Raw genomic sequence first — 17,936 nt, forward strand, 5'->3', positions numbered from 1 at the left:
AAGGTCCAAGGCAGGGCATCTCTTTTCCATTGCACCCCGCCAGGGCGATTCCTTCCCTAGGAAACGTCCGAGCAGGAGGGGCAGTCCCTTTTCTCACACCAGCACATGTACCAAGCCTCATCCAGCTACCAGCCGCCAGGCTGAGGTGTCGCTAGATCCTTCTGGAGACAGCGCTGAGGGACCGCAAGTTTCTTTTACCGGGTGTCCACCCGAGGGGCTACGCCCTAGTACCAGACAAATGTCTTGAGGTGGGCGCCTGTGCGCAGCATCACCATATATTCAGCCGAGTGCTCTACGCCTGCCAGGTCTGGTCCTGAGGTGCAGGGTAGGCCTCGAGCCTCAGGTCAAGAGTCCTGGAGGAGGTCGGACCCAGCGAGCCAGGCGCCACGACGCAGGCACATGGCATGCAACTCGACAAGATGGCCACTGCGCCAGCCAAGATGGCAGCTCGTCAGACACCGACCCGTTTTGGGGAGCAGGAAGGAGATTGTTTCCAGGTATGGCTGGTGTCAACCAGGTACGTGGCCTACAGCTTATCCTTTTTCATAGCAGGGCAAATATTGCATGCAACCGTCAAGGCTGAATACGCACAGGCCCCAGCTTCCAGCCACTACTCCGTCAATACCACCTGCCACCCGACCAGCCTGCAAGGACCGTTTTTTGATAAGTTCCCCACACTGATGAGGTCCCCTCAGATGAGCTGCATCCTTCGGGATGTTATTAGGGATATCCTACCGCCTGTCCCGCCGCCAGCACTTAATCAATTCCTCCTATGGCTCCACGGTATCCCTACATATTATCCCCACCAAAAATATTGCCATACATATGGTAGTTTCTCGCCATATGTGATATTTTTAGGGGGATCATTTGTGGGAGCGGGGATTGTGGGGGTGTATGTCCCCCGCACATTTAATAATGTGTGGGTTGCTGGGTTGTCCCCAGAGGTTCCATGGCTCAATAGCACCCCAAAAATATGGCGATATTTTTGTATCGCAATATTTTTGCTGGGATATTAACACATGGAACCGGCTCCGGTGCCTCAGGCACTTGCGCATCCCCAGCTGCCGACGCCAGTTTGATTCCGGCTCCCCTGCCTCCCACAGCTCAGGCCGTTCCACAACAGCCTTCACAGCAGCCCTCGGCTCCGGTCCCAACACCTCAGCCTACGGCTCCCAGCACTCCTCCGCTGGCTCCAGACAAGTCGGACATCTTAGTGGACACCGCTGAGGAGGAGGACCCCGACACGCCATTGTCAGCCAAGGCCTTCCATGATCGACTTGCAGGCTTGGCGGAATGCTTAAGCCTTCCTCAACCGAGGTTGAACTGGAGGCGGAGGTCCTGGCTGAAGTCCTCACTCTACACCCCGTGGCTAGAACAGGGATTCCGATGCAGAAGCCTGGCCAAAAATCAATGGCTGAAACCCCACTCAGCACAGCCCACCAACAGGCGCCTCAACGCCAAGTACATGTTTTTGGAGGGCGATGCATCTTGTCGGCACACTCTACCACACTCCTCTGTGATTGCCACGGCTTTGATATACTCGAAGCCTCAGTCGTCATCGGCCACTTCGTCCTATGCTCTGCTAGGCAAGGAGAAGATCTTGTAGGATTATGGGAAGGTCTACTCCAACGCCTCTCTGCTGCTTCGTCAGTCTAATGCGGATGCCATGCTCACAGCCGTTAACTGGAGGCTTTGGCAGGAAATAGCCTACTTTCTTCCCGAACTTCTGGTGCCGAGTCGGGTGCGTTTTAAGGCAGGGCTGGCAGAAGCGAAAATGGTGGCTCAAGATGATGAGTCCATAGTGGCGCATATTGACACCTCAGGCAGGGCCATCTACATTGCCACGGACATAAGGACTGCCTGTCTCCTGGCCACAAATTGCAACCCTGGTGTTCAGGAACGCATATTAGACCTTCCATTCGTGGTTAGCGACCTCTTCCATTCCACCACTGATGAGGAATTGGATAAGCTGAACAGTTTCCCAGACTCCGAAGTCTTTATCCATCCTCACAAAGTACACACCCAAGACCTACAGTCAAATGCACCAGCGTTCCGGAAAGGGTCGGGCCTTTGGCAGGTTCTGTTGCTTCCAAGAACGACGGTCCAGGCAGCCTGACCGATCTCCGAGCCAACACCGCTGCAAGCAGCAGAAGACTGGGAATAAGGGCTTCTTTCAGTCCCCCTCCTCAGTGGGGAAGGCATGATACTTCCCTCCATGTGTCTCCAGTGTGGGGGGCAGAGCTTTCGGGGGGGGGGGGCCAGCCAGCACGCTTGCCTTCTATGCACACAATTGGCACGTTGACCCCTGGATCCTATCCGTAGTGTCCACAGGGTACCGCCTACCATCTCCTCTCTCCTCCCCTCTCTTCCCCTCCACTCCCACAGATTGGGACAGCAACTCTGTTGGCGGAAATGCGAGCGCTCGTAGAGAGCCAGGCAGTAGAAGTTCCAGCCACGCAGGGGGGTATGAGCTTCTATTCCAGCATTTTCACCATACACAAGAACCACGCTGGCCTGAGTTGTGTTGAGCCTTTCCACCCTGAACCTTTTCCTCCCAATTCAAAAGTTCAAGGTGGTTACCCCAGCACTTATTGAGGAGACATTGTGCTGGGGAGACTGGATGTGCTCCCTGGATTTTACATGTCCGATTTGGCAGCCCCATTGGTCCTACCTCTGGTTCAGGATCATGGGCTTCCATTTCCAATACACAGTGCTACCCCTTGGCCTCAATTCAGCCATGAGGGTCTTTACCAGGCTTGTGTGCAGTAGCAGTGCTTCTCAGGGCCCAAGATCATCCTGTCTACCTATACCTAGACGACTGGCTCGTCTGGGTGAGTTCTCCGGAGGCGGTCAAGCATACCTCCTCCGCCCTTATGAACACCTTATGCGACTTGAGATTCTCCAATCTCAAAAAGTCTCAACTGGAGCCGACACGGAGCCGAACGTTCCTCAGCCTCATGTGGGATATGAGATGCGAGAGAGTTGTTCCTTCGGAGGACAAGATCGCAGCCATCAAAAGGGCCACGGGTCACTTTCTCAGCCGGGAGGTGACTTCAGCATGGTGGTACCAGCACCTCCTGGCTATCTTGGCTGCTTGTCTCTTGGCAGTACCTTACACAAGTCTCGGATATTACAGCCGCACTTCGCAGACTCATGAAATGGGGAGCGGGTATCAAATGGCAGAACTAGTTGGCATTCCTCCCTTCCTACTCCTGGACCTAAACTGGTGGAGCATGGACTGCCATCTGAGGATTGGCAGGCCCTTCCATCAACCAGCACCGTAGGTTACCATCACCACGGATTCGTCGCTGGACGGCTGTGGAGCTACCCTGGACAACCAGTGTCCAGAGTTTGGTCCCGGCAGGAACAGGAAGCACATATAAATTGGTTACAGCTGAAAGCCATCTGGCTGCTCTCAAGGCCTTCCTACTGCTCATCAGCGGTAAAGCGATAGTCATTCAGACAGACTCCTCCAGCATGTACTACCTCAACAAGCAGGGTGGCACCAGGCCCGCTCCCCTATGCACCCTCACGGTCAGCATCTGAGAATGGGCCCTGGCGAACGATATTCACCTGACGGTGACCCACCTTCCGGGGAAGTCGAACCTGGAGGTGGACAGGCTCCGCAGGCTGGGGGCTGACAATTGTGAATGGCAGTTGGACGACCAGGTCCTTCAGCAGATTTTCAATAGATGGGGTCATCCTCGGGTGGACCTCTTTGCCACCTGGTTCAACAGGAAGTGCCTTCAGTTTGCTTCCTAGCAGGGACAGGGTCGTGGCTCACACTGCGATGCGTTACAGATTCAGTGGAACAGCATGGACGCCTGTGCCTTCCCGCCCACTCCACCGGTTCACAGGGTGATATGCAAGATAAGAGTGCCGGCCCCTGCGCATAATTCTGGTAGTTCGGTGGTGGCCGGCGAGGCCACGGTTCTCGGAGCTACCCAGCCTGTCAGACCAGCATCCAATGCACCTTCCGCTGGGTCCAGCGCATCTACTATCGCAACAGGGGGCACAGTGATTCACCATGCTTTGCAGAGGTTAGCCCTTGGAGCGTGGTTCCTGAACCAGTCACTCTGAATCATCTGCATCTCTCGCAGGCTAATCTAGACATTCAGATTGCTAGGAGCAATGCCACTAGGGGCCAGTACAAAAGCAAGTGGACTAGGTTTTGCAAATGGGTTGAGTCCAAGGAAGTAGATCCTCTCACTTGCTCGATGGACGATGAGCTATCTTTCTCTGCCTACCTAGCACACTCTGGGGTGCAGATAGAAACATGACACACTTACTTGGCAGCCATCTGAGCCTACCGAAATTCGGAGGTTTTCTCGTCTGCCAATCCAGTGGTTAAAAGACATTTCACTGGACTCGCTAGGCTCTACCCGCCCATCAAGAAGCCACACCTGTCTGGGACCACAATATTTTGTTGGGTGCCCTGGCGCATAAACCTTTTGAGCCTATGGCGTCTGCGTACTTCGGGCTGGTCACCATGAAGACAGCTCTTTTGGTTTCCCTTTGACAGTTCAGGCAGCCCAAGTGTGTACTCCCTCATCTGGAAAAAGCAGCTGAGGGGAGCACCCAATGTTTTACTGGGCTGGCTCCTCGACTCTGCCACTGGACGCCCCCTCGCCCATTATGGATGAGCTGCCAGGCTCGGACTGGCCTATAGGGCAATGCCTGAACAAAAAATGCAAAGTTCTAGTGTTGGCCAGTTTGTTGAAAGCCCCGCAAACCCCCCCCCCCTCCTCTGGAATGCCCCACCGTTTGAAGACCTCTGACCTATAGTATTCCAAAGACTTGTTTTTTGTTGCATCTCTGTATTGATTCTTGTTGATTCCAAAGGCTTGTGTTTTGTTGCATCTCTGTATTGATTCTTGTTGATGCATATAATAATGAAGAGTGCTGTTTGTCAAGTGTGATCATAACACTCATCCATAAAGTATGCACATGTTCCTGTATTTTCCCGCTTCCAAATTAGGCTTGGACACTGATATATTCACCCTGTATATAAAAGTGCACACACTAAGTGCTACTGGGGGGGTAAGGATATGGGAGCATTGTTTTGCATGCTCTCCAGTTTCAGACAATCACGTGTGGCAGATATGCAGTGAGTAAACTGTTGCATGTTTGCAGTGACTGATACAAGACCTGGAGAGTGGCCTGTCAGTTTATCAACTTTTGAATCCATCATGTTAAGAATAGTTGTTTAATTGCGTTTTCTTTCATAATTGTTTTTCAGTACTGGACCAAATACTCTGGTAGAGCAGAAGAGTAACCTGGGCGCAACCATGAGGGCTCCAAAGACTTTACCATATGTGCTACCCTGGAAAACAAGTAATCAAACTTAACAAAAAATGTGCCTTAAATGTCATTCAATAATGGATAATTGTAGAATTTGCAAAGGCTTGTCTGGCTTTTGATGTATTTGTCAAGCACAGAAATTGATCCTAACAGATGTCATTTGAATGCATTAAAAGTGGTCAAAAGAAAGATTTGATTAACGGAACCAAAAACATCTTTTGGGCATCAGGGCTGTCCACTGGGACAGATCTAACTTCCACATGGGATGAAAACATATATTTTTCTTCATCATATATGACCCATTCACCCGTTCTCGATGTGTCCCAATGCTAATTTTCACATTCCCAAACAATGTTTTTTTTTTTTAATTCTGTTTATTACGTTTTAGTAACACAACAACAAAACAGACATGAATCAAAGGCATACATCAGATCATGGTAGTAAGGAAGTTTTCAAAAAGGCGGAAGGAACCCAGTAGGGCCGAGAGCCATCAGGCATTCGTGGGATAAGGCAGGTAACCAATGTTAACAACAGTACATTTCTATTTTCCTCGGCACATTTCAGTTTGCGTCCAGCCATTTACCCCATATTTTTTCGAATTTGCGGGGGCAACCCCGTACATTATAAATCCGGCGCTCCAAGGCCGCGCATCTGTCCAGCTCATTGCTCCAGCGGTTCACAGATGGAGGGTCAGCAGAGCCCCAGCTAGTCGCGATCAATCTTTTGCCTGCCCCAAATGCCAGTGCCAGAAATATTTTTTCATATTTCGAGAGATCCACTTCACCTCGGATTCCCAACAGTATCATTTTGGGGTCCCTGGGGATTGGTGTCGCCAGGGTGGCAGAGATCGTGTTGATACAGCTCTCCCAGAAGACCTGTAAGACTCGGCAGTCCCATAACATATGGTAAAAAGTGGCAGGTTCTATTTTGCACCTGAGGCATGTCCCGTCTTCCAGTCCCCCCCATCTGGCCATGGCAGTGCGTGAATAGTATGTGCGGTGGAGGATCCTCAGTTGTATAAGCCTGAGTTTAGAATCTATACCTATTTCTCTAGGGGACATTAATGCCTCTACCCAGTCCTCTGGTTCCATTTGACCTATGTCCTTTTCCCATTTTACTTTGAGCCCATCTAGCTGCGTCGCCCCAAAGGAGTTAAGGGCTTGATAGAGCGTGGAAGTGACCTTGGAGCCAATGTATTGTGGAAGGATGTTGGTCTCAATGGGAGTACAGGGGGGTATGGTTGTCGTATCAGGGAATTGGGTGCGGATGGCGTGGGCCAGTTGCGCATGTCGAAACCGGTCCATGGGTGCGAGGTCGAATCGCTCTTGCATGGGCTCAAAGTCAAGGGGGTGGCCTTCTTGTATCACATGCGCTAGTGTGTGTATCTCTTTCACGCACCAGTGACCGAAGGGACCCATCCTTACTATTTCCGGGAGGAGTGCGTTGTGCCATAGGGGTTGAGATAGTGTTGGTTTACCTTTCCAGCCTATTAGTTTGTGCGCGTCCCGCCAGGCCCGGCAAATGTGGCGTGTCATTTTGGGTAACAACGGGGGTTGGTCGTGAGTGGCGTACAGGGTCTGTAGTGGGGTTAGTGGGGTCATGCTCTCTATTTCAAGGCGGATGTGGGGGAGTGTGGGGTCTGCGTGTATCCAGTCGTTTACCACCCCAATCTGGGCTGCAAGGTAATAGGTGCGTATGCATGGTAGACCGATGCCTCCCTCCCACACTGATCGCTGCAGCGTTTCAAGGGCGATCCTGGGTTGTTTCCCTCCCCACAGCAGTGTGCGAAGGCGTATCGGGGGATGACAAGGGGGGCGTTTTGAAGTACATACAACAGTCTGGGGAGGGTCAACATTTTGAATAGCGCCGCTCTGCCCATTAGTGATAGTGATTGCCAGTGGGAGGTGTCCCTATTGAACCGGTCAATTATTGGTTGTAAGTTGAGTTGCAGGAACCCACCCTGTGTCGGGTCGAGTCTTATGCCCAGGTATTTGAGTTCTCTAATGGAGACATGATATGGGCAGGTTTCAGGGATCGCAGACTCGTCTCCCTGGATCGGGAAGTAAATGGTTTTGGTTTCGTTTACCTTAAGGCCTGCAAAGCGCTGGTATTCCCTAAGGATGCGGGAGACAATCGGGCAGGAAGTGCGTGGGTTACTGAGGTATATGAGGTCGTCCGCGTAGAGGGATAATCGGTCCTCTCCCCCTCCCCCCCCCCCCCGGGGCAGGCGAACCCTGTCGAATTAGTGTTAGCCCTAAGCTCAATTGCAAGAGGTTCTATGGCCAAGAGAAAAAGCAGCGGGGAGAGGGGGCACCCCTGTCTCGTACCACGACCCAAGGGAAATGATCGAGAAGACCTGCCGTTCACCCTTACCGTGGCCTCAGGGTGTGCATACAGGAGTTTAACCCACGATATAAACGTTTGTCCCAGGTTCATCCGAGCCATGATTGCCCACAAAGCCTCCCATTCTACAGAGTCAAATGCTTTTTCAAAGTCCACTGCCAGGAGGGCCAGTGGGGCTGGTATTTCCTTGGCTCTGCTCAGCGCCAGCTGAACTATACGCAGGTTCATGCGGGTGGATTTGTTGGGCATGAATCCGCATTGGTCGGGGCGGACCAGGGTCTCTATAACTTGCAGCAGTCTGTTGGCTAGTGTTCTTGCGAGGACCTTGGCTTCGCCGTTGATCAAGGATATTGGGCGATAGGAGGTACATTCCTCCGGGGGTTTCCCAGGCTTATGTATGACGATTATGCATGCCTTCCTGAGGTCCGGGGGGAGTGCCCCCAGCTCTTTGCTGCGTAGAAACATACGGTGCATGTGGGAGGGCAGTGAACCGCCGAGGCATTTCCATGTTTCTGTAGGGAACCCATTAGGACCCGGGGTCTTCCCAGGTTGGAGCTGTGCGAGCGCCTCTTGCACCTCGGTTACAGTGATTTCGGCGTTCAGGAGGTCTGTTTGGCGCTGAGAGAGCTTCGGGATCTCAATCTGGTCAAGGTAGCATGCGGGTTCGGAAGGCAGGCTCTCGGCCGGTGGAGTACAGAGTTTCTCATAGTAGGCGGCGAATGCCGCAACAATGTCCGAGTCGTCTGTGAGGAGCGTTCCGTCTGGAGATTCAATTGCCCGCACATGTCCCTTGGTCTGTTCGCGCCGTTCCAACCAGGCCAGTGTCTTATTCGCCTTGTCGCCTCGTTCATAGATTTTGCTCCGGACTAACTGATGGGCTGTCCGTGCATTGTCTAGAGCCAGGTTGCTAAGGGCCTCTTGTGCTGTAATCAGATCCTCCTTCGCTTCTTGGGTGCAGTGTTCTAGGGTTTGTCGTTCGCACTCCAGGACACGCGCTTCTGCCTCTTTGATCTTTTGGACTTGTCGTCGTTGGTAGGCTGAAACTTCCGAGATAACTTCCCCGCGGAGGACAGTCTTATACGCCTCCCAGAGCGAGATCGGGCAATCCACTGATCCTTCGTTGTTTTCAAAATATTCTGTTGTCTTCTTTTCCAGTTCCTCCGCAATTTCGGGGAGACGTAGGTGATGTGTTCAGGCGCCAATTACGATCCGGACCACGGCAGGAGTTCTTCATGGTCAATAGGAGCGGAGAGTGGTCAGAAATACCTCTTGCGAGGAATTCCGCGTCAAGGAGCCTGTGATTTATATTGCGGGGGATGAAGGCATAATCGTGACTTGTGGACGCCTGAGAAGGAGAACCCAGCCTCGTTGTTGTGGACCGAGCGCCATGCGTCCGTCATACCCAGAGCTTCGGCAAACATGGCGAGTGGTGTGGGGGCAGGGCAGGTACCTGACCTCCTGTGAGATCTATCGACTGCAGTGTTCATCACTTCATTAAAGTCCCTGCCAATCACCCATACATCGGCCTCATCTTCCAGTAACCGGCTCTGTAGCTCGGAGAGTAGTTCTTTCGTCTGTGAGGGGGGGGCGTAAATTGCAGCGAGGCCCCATTTCTCGCCCCAGATGTCAGCCAGTATCATAACATAGCGGCCCCGGGGGTCGATCTTGACCTTCCTGACCTGCAGGGGGACTCGCTTGTGAACCAGGATCATCGTGCCCCTAGCTCCCGTTGTGAATCCAGCCTGGTAGGCGTGAGAGTAGTTGGACCTTTTTGAAGAAGTTTGTGCTCGTGCCTAGCAAATGCGTTTCATTTAGAAGGGCAATGTCAGGCGAGTAACGGTTAAGGTACTGGAGCACCAGTCTTCGCTTTATGCTGGAGCCGAGGCCGTTGACGTTCCAGGAGAGCACGGTCACCTTGTTGGAGTTCATTCTATCTGCGTGGGGCGCTTATCTGGACATCTGGGAGGATCAATGGTAGTCCTGTACACTCGAGAGGTGTGCAGCGCTGTACTTTCGGGGGAGACATCCGGGGGTCGGCTCGTGTTGGTATATCTGCTGCCTGGATGATGGTTATGTCTGTGGTCTTGCCCATAGACAGTACTTGATTCCCTTGCCAGTGATTCTGTGTCGTGCCTTCTTGTTTCGGTTTCTTTACAGTCCTTGAACTCCCCCCCACCCTTTACTCCCCCCCCCCCCCCCCCCAACTGGGAGCACCTGTCGCCCAAACATTGAACCTATAACTTTATAAACTTCTTCGGGATAACCCGGCTGTGATAACGCGCGCGCAGCCTTAGGGGGCGGCGGCCGCTAGGTGAGCATTTCCACTCTACCAATCTGCAGTTTGGGCCCCTCAGTACAGGGTATTCATCCTTTTCCCGTAGGGGTCCTTGACGCGTCGTCGTCCGCATCGGACGGGGGGCGAGGGTCTCCCAGGTCGGGGTCGCTGCGCGGGTGGGCCCAATAGCACACGTCTCCCGCTGGAGTCCGTGAGGACATGAGTTTCAAGCCAGTCCCATGCATCTTTGGGGTTGTAAAACAAGTGAGTAGCACCCTCATACTGGACTTTTAGCAATGCCAGGAAGAAGAGGGCATATTTGATGGATAGTGACTGGAGCTTCCTCTTAACGGAGTCAAAAGACTGGCGGGCTTTTTGGACTTCTTTCGTGTAGTCGGGATAGAAACCGACCTTGTAGCCGTTGTATGTGATCGGGCCCATGGCCCTTGCCATTTGTAGGATCGCATCTCGGTCGCGATAATTCAGTAGGCGTGCAATCATTGTTCTGGGCGGGGCACCCGGTATAGGTCGGCCGGTGGGGACTCTGTGTGCCCTTTCCACCGAAAAGAATTTGGATAGCTTTTTCGGGGCAAAGATATGAGTGAGCCAATCTTCTAGGAAGAGTTCTGCGCTGGGGCCTTCCTCTTTCTCTGGTATACCGAGGATCCTGAGATTATTGCGTCGCGCCCTCCCCTCACTGTCTTCGGCGCGGTTTTCCAGTTGGGTCACCTTTTGGGCAATCGCAGTGAGCTGCTGTTCCATGCGGTGGACCGCATCTTCAGTGTTAGACACCCTCTGTTCCGCTTCCCCCACCCTGGTCGACAAGTTGCGGAGGTCCTGGCGTATAAGGACACCTCAGAGGATATGCCGCCCATTTTAAGTTCCAAGGATGTCCTCGAGTCCCCAATCGCTTTCATAAGGTCTGACAAAGAGATAGGAGGGTCTCTGAGTTCTCCAGGGTTACTCTCTTCTTCTGGGGGTTGAGGCTCGCGCTGGGGAGGGGCCCCCACGGTGTAGAGATCCATCTTGCTCTGTAGCGTTTGCCTCTTGGTTTTCTCCTTTCCCATGCTTTGGTTGGGTTCTGTGTAGCAGGGATCTGGATGCTCCCCCTCGGGGCAGACGATTGTGTATAGGCTGCGCAGGGTGCGCAGTGCGAGCCGCTGCCAAAGTCACGTTTGGGATGGCCGCAATGTCGTCGCTCAGCCTCGCTTGGTGGCGTGGTGTTGGCACGTGTCTATCTCCGGCATACAGAGTGGCCCCCGCGGTATCTGGGCTCTAGGCCAAAGTGCGTAGCGGTCTCGTGGGGAGGACTGTGCCCCTGTTCTACCGCTGTTGTGAGCTGGCCAGCGCCTGTCTTCGCTACATAGGGTGGCCCCCAGCGAGTACTGCGTTTCGGACGGTGAGTTAAGCCGCTCGGGGTGGTCCCAAGAGAGGGGCAGGGCAGTTTCACTGTTTACGCCAAGTCTTGGGGTCCACCGTGGACCGGGGGGGGCTCACTTGGTTGTGAGAAGAGGATCTTTTCATCCCCACACTCCCAGTGTCGTTTTGCTGCGTTTGTGGCTCGTGGGTCGTAACAACTTTCTGGGTCTGGTGCTGGTCTATGGCGCAGCTGTGCTCTGTGGCCTCTGCAGCAGGCTAGTTGCAAAAAAGGTCGCGGGGGGGGGGGAAACAAAGCAAACCATCCACCCCCCACACTCGTGTACCTTGCCGTGGGTGCCTCTGGTTGCAGCGTGACTTCCCTCAGCGGGGGAGCGCAGCTCTCGGCTCCTGCTGCCGCTCGACCCCGGGTATTGTAGTCTTGCTGAGGAGGGAGGAGGCCCCGCAGGGAAGGCTGGCGATGCAAAGCCCAGGCCGCAAAGTCTCTCCGGATGCGTTGCTCTCGTGGATCGGGAGGTGTGTGAGCAACTGTTGTCCCGAGGGTGGAGCAGGTTGGGGGGGCCCTCAGTGGCAGCTCAACGGCCCCCGGAGAACGCCGCGGGGTCGCGTTCCAAGCGTCGACCTCGCCTGGGAGCCACAGCGAACTCAGCGTCTCCGGGGGGGGAGGAGCGATCCTCTTCTTCCGCCCGCGCCGCGATGGCCGCGAGTCATCCGCCAGCGGTCCGCGGGCTGGTTCTGGCGTCCCCCGCTCCGGTTTCTCTCCGGAGTGCAGCGTCAGCAGCTCTAGTCGGTCCGCCACCGTTGGCGGGCGGTTGAGGCGAGATTGGTTCTCGTAGAGTGGAAAAGAATTCAGGATATTAGTAGCGGCCGCCGGGAGCCGTTGATTTTAGCACTGCATGCGTTGCTCGCGCATCAACAATGTTAATATCATGTAGCTATGTTTGCATGGTGACAGTTGCCCTTGGTAGTCAAATAAGCTCCCAGTAGCAATTAGTGTCAAGATAACCAGGGTCTTCTATGCTACAGACCAGGGTCTTCTATGCTACACGCCAGGGTCTTCTATGCTACAATCAGGAGTTGGAACAAAATTGCAGTATACAAAATTCGGATAACCACCTTTAGTGAGCTTTGTTTTTCTTCAGTAAAAAGAAATTTTTCTGCAGTGTTCAAGTCATAGCATTAGATTTAATTACATTGATTTCTGCAGTTTTCTTTTTTTTTTCCTGATTGGAATTTCTGTTACACACACACCTTCTGAACCGGCTCCTAACCCGGATCCTTTTACTTTTTTTCCTTTGCCTTACTGGTTTGCCAGAAAGAATTGATAATAGCAAAAGGATATGCTACATGCTTGACTGTTTCTTTAAAGTGAGCCATCCACTCAGACTAGCGTAAAAGTGGGAGGAGGGTTGCACGCATACCAACCATGCTCCTGGCATGGGAACTAGTTGGTGAAAGGGTGGCTGGCATTGCAGAGAGTTGGAGTCGAATATCAATAAGCTGACACTTCATTGACTTGTATAACTGACAGACATAAGATTATTCATGCTGTTTATGTTGGATGTTTACCATATATAGTATCCAAGTGCACTGTCCTGAAATCGATCTTCATCTTTTGGGGGGAGATGGAAGTGCTGAGAAGGAAGGTGCTACAGGGAGACTTGGGAGAAACCTCATCCTCACTGATCTGCTTTCACTTACAAACTGTCTTATCGCTGAGCTCTGTCATACTTCCCCCAGGCAATGACTGCCCTCTCCCTATGCCCCTCCTCTGGCAGTCCTCTTCAGATTTTTACGGCACTTTCAAGTGTTGGGAGTCCTCGTGATTTGCTCCTTGGAATTTTTCTGCGTTTTTGAGTTTCTTCTTTAAAGTTTCCAATTTTTGTCAAATGGAGCCTGTGTGCTCTTTTGTGCTTTCGCCCGGCAAGCCAGGACCAGTTTGTCAGCATCTTTTGTTGTCCCTCCACGGCAAGAATCTTCGACTTTTCATCTAAGATTCCAGAAGGCCATCGGGTCTACACTGCATGCCAGACCATGACGTCAGAGAAGCACGAAGGTTCTCTCTTCAAGCTCAGCTCCAGCTGCGGACTAAGGAACGTGTTTGTGGAGGACACACACACTCCTAGTGTCTGTCTCCATCCGGACCACAAGGAGGATTGCGAGATTTGCCTGTGATTCACCAAACGCACCATGAAGGATCGGCACAGCAGATTGGCGGCGTGGCTGAACGCCAAGGCCTCTACCCCATGCAGCAAGCGAGGGCATGCCTCACCCAGGGCCAGCCAGTCCGAGGAGCAGGCTCATAAGTCCTTTGAGGTGGCCCCATCCGTGGGTGTCCAAGACGATGCCAAGCACTAAGTCCATTTCCGGCAGGGTCGCGGCGCAAGTGGGTCCCGCGACTAGCCGGGCGCGATTTACACCACCACCATCTGCTTCCACCGCAAGCCATTGTTCCAGCTCCTCCGCAAGGAGGAAGTTGGTTAACCCTGGGAAGCTGCGGGAGAAGGCCAAGGCGCTGAGTAAGGTGACCGATCTGCCCCTGAAGACCCGGTGGCCCACGAGAAGTCGTCCTAGTCAATCAAGCTGGTGGCGGCTGCCCTCTCGAAGGTGAAAGGGTCCGTCCCTGTCCAGGGGACCTCAGTTATGCCCAGAGTGCCCCTTCCTCCCAGACGGGAGGCTTCGGCAAAGCCGGTGGAGAAGACACTGGAGAAGATGCCAGCCCTGAGCCCAGCTGCAAACTCTCAGTGCGCCAAGAAGTGGGGATGGGGGTGTGTGCAGTTGAGGCCTCTAAGGCACGAATATTTCTTTGGATGACCAAGACATTGCGTCTGTTCATTCGGTCGTGGAGAACGCGGGGAACGCCGGCGAAGAAGCGGCACCCCCACACTGCCACACTAACTACCTCACATACTCTTTAACCCCCCCTCCCTAGGGATACAGGTACGATGGCGGCGTGTTCCGCCCCCACCGAGAACGTCTCCACCGGATGAAGTGGGTTCATTCCACTCCATGGTTGCCTGTGCGTCGTAGCTTTTCTAGCTGACGCCAAAAGAGACCAAAATGGAAGGGTTCCTGTACCAGCGCCGAGGGGAGAAAAGGGAAGAACCTCCTGGCAGTGCCTCTCCTAGACAAAGTTTGGTATGAGGGCCTGGCGCTGGTGAAGAATCCCGCCTCAGCCCTGGTGAAAAGAGGCCATCTGGAGAAGTACCGGGTGCCAGAGTCCACGCCCAAGTGCCTGCGATCGCACCCTTCATCAGACTTCGTTGTCTGGGCGGCTGCGAGGTAGAAGTCCTCGAATCCATCGTCGGCTTCCGTTCCACCGGACAGCGAGGGGCCGAAAGGTGATATACTCAGTGGCAACAATGGTCAAGGCAGCAAATGCTCTTGCGATTCTGTCCTGGTACGACGGGGAGGTGTGGTACAAGATGGCTCTGTTGCTGGAATTCCTCCCTAACGACGGGCAGGTTCGAAGCGCTGGAGATCCTCCAGGAGGGCGCAGTGGCATCGGACCATGCCATCACTGTGGCCCTGAACATCGCAGACATGGGGTTCCGCCAGATGGGAAATGGTGTCTGCCTCTGTCATCGTGGCTGGTTGAAAGCCACCAACTTTTGTCAGAAAGTTCAGACGAGGGTCCTAGACATGCTGTTCATGGACAACCTCTTCGAGAAGGCTGTCGATGGCTTGTTGCAAGCCATCAAGACAGACAGACTGCCCGTGCCCGACACGCTTCAGCAACATCGCCCTTCCTTTTGTGCCTTCGGAGGGAAACTCGTCAGATCGTCATTTTTGCGGATTGTCCTCTTACCGTCAACGCTCCCGTTCCACGACCCAGGAGGCCTACAGGGGTCGTTCCAAAGCTTTCGGAGGTGGCCGTCGCTCCCAAGGCGGCACGCAGGCCCCGAAGCAGGACTAAACCTGCCAGGACATCGGGCCCCCACCAATGCAACCCCGGTGGGAGGCCAGCTGGTGGGCTTCGTCAGCGAGTGGAAGATCTCCATCAACCGGGTGCTGGATGCTTTCGCCCACAGACACTCTAGAATTTCCACCAAAGTGTGTCTGTGGATTCCACCGGTTTCCCCAATCGGAGCAGCACATTCCGCAGCTCCTGATGGGCGCCATATTTTACTCCAGATACTTCTTAGTAAGAAAGATGACCGGGGGCTGGAGGCCCATTCTCGACCTGCAGCGACTAAAATTCCTCAAGTCACAAAAATTCAGGATGGTCACATTGCAAAACGTGCTCGGCCAACTGGTGGAAGGGGACCTCCTTACGTCGCTGGATCGAGATGACGCTTACTTCACATCTCCATTCACGAGAAGCATCAGCAGTTCCTGCGCTTTGTCGGTCAGGGGGAAGCACCATCAATTCAAGGCCCTTCCCTGTGAACTGAAGCCGGCACCCAGGCTGTTTACGAAGTGCTTGGCACCAGTTGCGGCCCATCTATGTCTGCAAGAAATACATGTGTTCCCGTACCTAGACTACTAGCTCATCCGGGCTAAGTCAAGGGAAATCGCTGTTGACCACACGGCCAGGACTGTACGGCTACTAACGGATCTGGGGTTCTCTGTGAATTATCCGAAGTCCTGCTTGCTTCCATCGCAGGACGCTCTGTTCCTGGGGGCCAGGTTCAACACAGTCGCCTGCCTGGCGGCCCCCGGGTACGGGAGGATTGCAGCTTTTTTTGGCACAGTATAACTGCTATTGGTGCTGAAGATAGCCACAGTGTGAGCCATCAAGTTACTGCTCGGCATGAGGTCGTGTATCTACCCGATCAGGCTCTGCAGGTTGCGGATGCAACCCCTCCAGGAATTCCTGGATGCTCCGGTGGATCCAGGTGTCCGGAAACTTCAAGGACAGGATTGTTCTTGGCGAGTTCCGTCTAGCGATATGGTGGGCCGTGCGCTCAAACATCGCCGGGGCACAGACTTTCAGAGCCCACTGTACCAGGAGACGGTCACCACGGAGGCTTCCCTGGAGGGCCCACACCAAATGTCTCTACGGCAGAGGCCTGTGCTTACCGGAGGCGAGGGATCGCCACATCAATGTTCTGGCACTGCGGGCAGTTTTCTTGGCCCTCAAGTAATTTCTTCTGTTCCTCAAGGGCAAGTGGTGAGGGGCTTCACAGACAATACCACCGCGATATTCTGCATCGGGAAGCAGGGGGACACGAGATACCTAGCGCTTTCCAGAGAGGTGCAGGACTTGTGGCACTGTGCCGCCGCTCAGGGGATGATTCTCATTCCTTTTCACCTGATGGGGGTCAAGAACACCATCACCGACACTCTCGGCAAGGAACTCCGCTCTTTCCACGAATGGGAGCTTCGGCAGGATCAAGTGAACAACATCTTCCTCAGGTGGGGGAAGACCCCAAAATGATTGGTTTGCAACAGTGACGAACACCAAGTACCAGAGGTTTGTCAGCAGGTTCCAATAGCCGGTGAGCGTGGGGGCCGCATTCTCCTTCCCGAGGGAATGCCTCTTCCTGTACGCGTTGCCTCTCCTACTACGAGTCAACTCAAACGGTGCCCGTGCAGGATGATCCTCGTTGCCCTGGCGTGGCCAAGGCAAATTTGGTACCTTGACCTTCTCAGCCTGTCGACATCACCTCCAGTCAAGCTGCCAGGGGATAGCGGATGTGCTCGCCAGAGCAGGAGGCGCAATCCTGCACCACGACCCAGAATTGCTGAACCTGAAGGGCTGGCTCCTGCAGCATTCGGTGGGTACGAGCTAACGGCGGACACAGAGGTCCTTGCAAGGGCCAGGGCATCACCAACTCTTAAGTGCTATGGGCACAAGTGGAAGCGTTTCGTGACTTGGTGCTGGTCGCAGAATATCAACCCTCTGAGGGCCACAGCCCCTTGGGTCCTTCTGTATTTGTTGTCTAAGGCGGGGCTGGGGCATGCCTCCATCAAAGTGCATCTGGCGGCTATCTCCTGCTACACCAGATCTCCGGGACGCTCTTCTCTTAGGTCACACCGTCTAGTCAAGGAGTACTTCAAAGGACTATTTCCATTTTTCCCGCTGGTGAAAGCACCTGCCCTGGCATGGGAACTCAACGTGGTGCTGACGAGGCTCATAGAGGGGCCCCCTTCAAGCCTATGCATCAAGCCCCTCTCAAGTTCCTTTTGTGGAAGACCTCCTTTCTTGTGGCCATCACCTCTGCCAAGAGGGTGGGTGAGATCCAGGCCCTATCCTGCAAGCAGCCCTATTTGACTTTCCACGAGGGTGGTGCTGCGGACGCACCCCTTTTTCATGCCGAAGGTTCTATCGGAATTCCATCTCAACAAACCTTTGGTGTTTCCTGTGTTTTCTTTCAGACGCCTTAGTCGCTGGCTGAATGGACATTGCACTTGCATGATTTAGCTCGAGCGCTGAAGTGTGGAGTATTTTTATCCACCCCACTGCACCCCTTTGCCAATGGGGAAAGAAAACTGTCAAAAATTTGAGGAAATAACCGTGTGCGTGCCAAATCTCAAAAATTGCACATAAAACCACCAAAGAGCTGCACACCCTGCCACACACAGTCGAAGTTGGTGTAAAAACAGGAATCACTGCTGTCATCGGTCACTTTAAACAAGGCCACAGAAGGGCTAAAATCCGAAAAGGCCATTAAATACAGTTTCCTCATCATTGGCA

At 53.7% G+C, this 17,936-nt stretch overlaps 1 protein-coding gene across 2 annotated transcripts in view; it reads left to right on the forward strand.

Moving 5' to 3' along the window:
• LOC138582171 (gametocyte-specific factor 1-like) overlaps window positions 1-17,936 on the forward strand; it is a 933,223-nt gene that overhangs the window by 765,582 nt on the left and 149,705 nt on the right. For both annotated transcript variants that reach the window (XM_069653216.1, XM_069653217.1), the window contains exon 8: window positions 5,240-5,334. In XM_069653216.1, coding sequence (XP_069509317.1) covers window positions 5,240-5,334 — 95 coding nt within the window. The remainder of the gene's footprint in view (window positions 1-5,239; window positions 5,335-17,936) is intronic.

The sequence above is a fragment of the Ambystoma mexicanum genome, chromosome 3q, assembly GCF_040938575.1.
Source record: "Ambystoma mexicanum isolate Mex_15411 chromosome 3q, UKY_AmexF1_1, whole genome shotgun sequence".
Classification (NCBI taxonomy): domain Eukaryota; kingdom Metazoa; phylum Chordata; class Amphibia; order Caudata; family Ambystomatidae; genus Ambystoma; species Ambystoma mexicanum.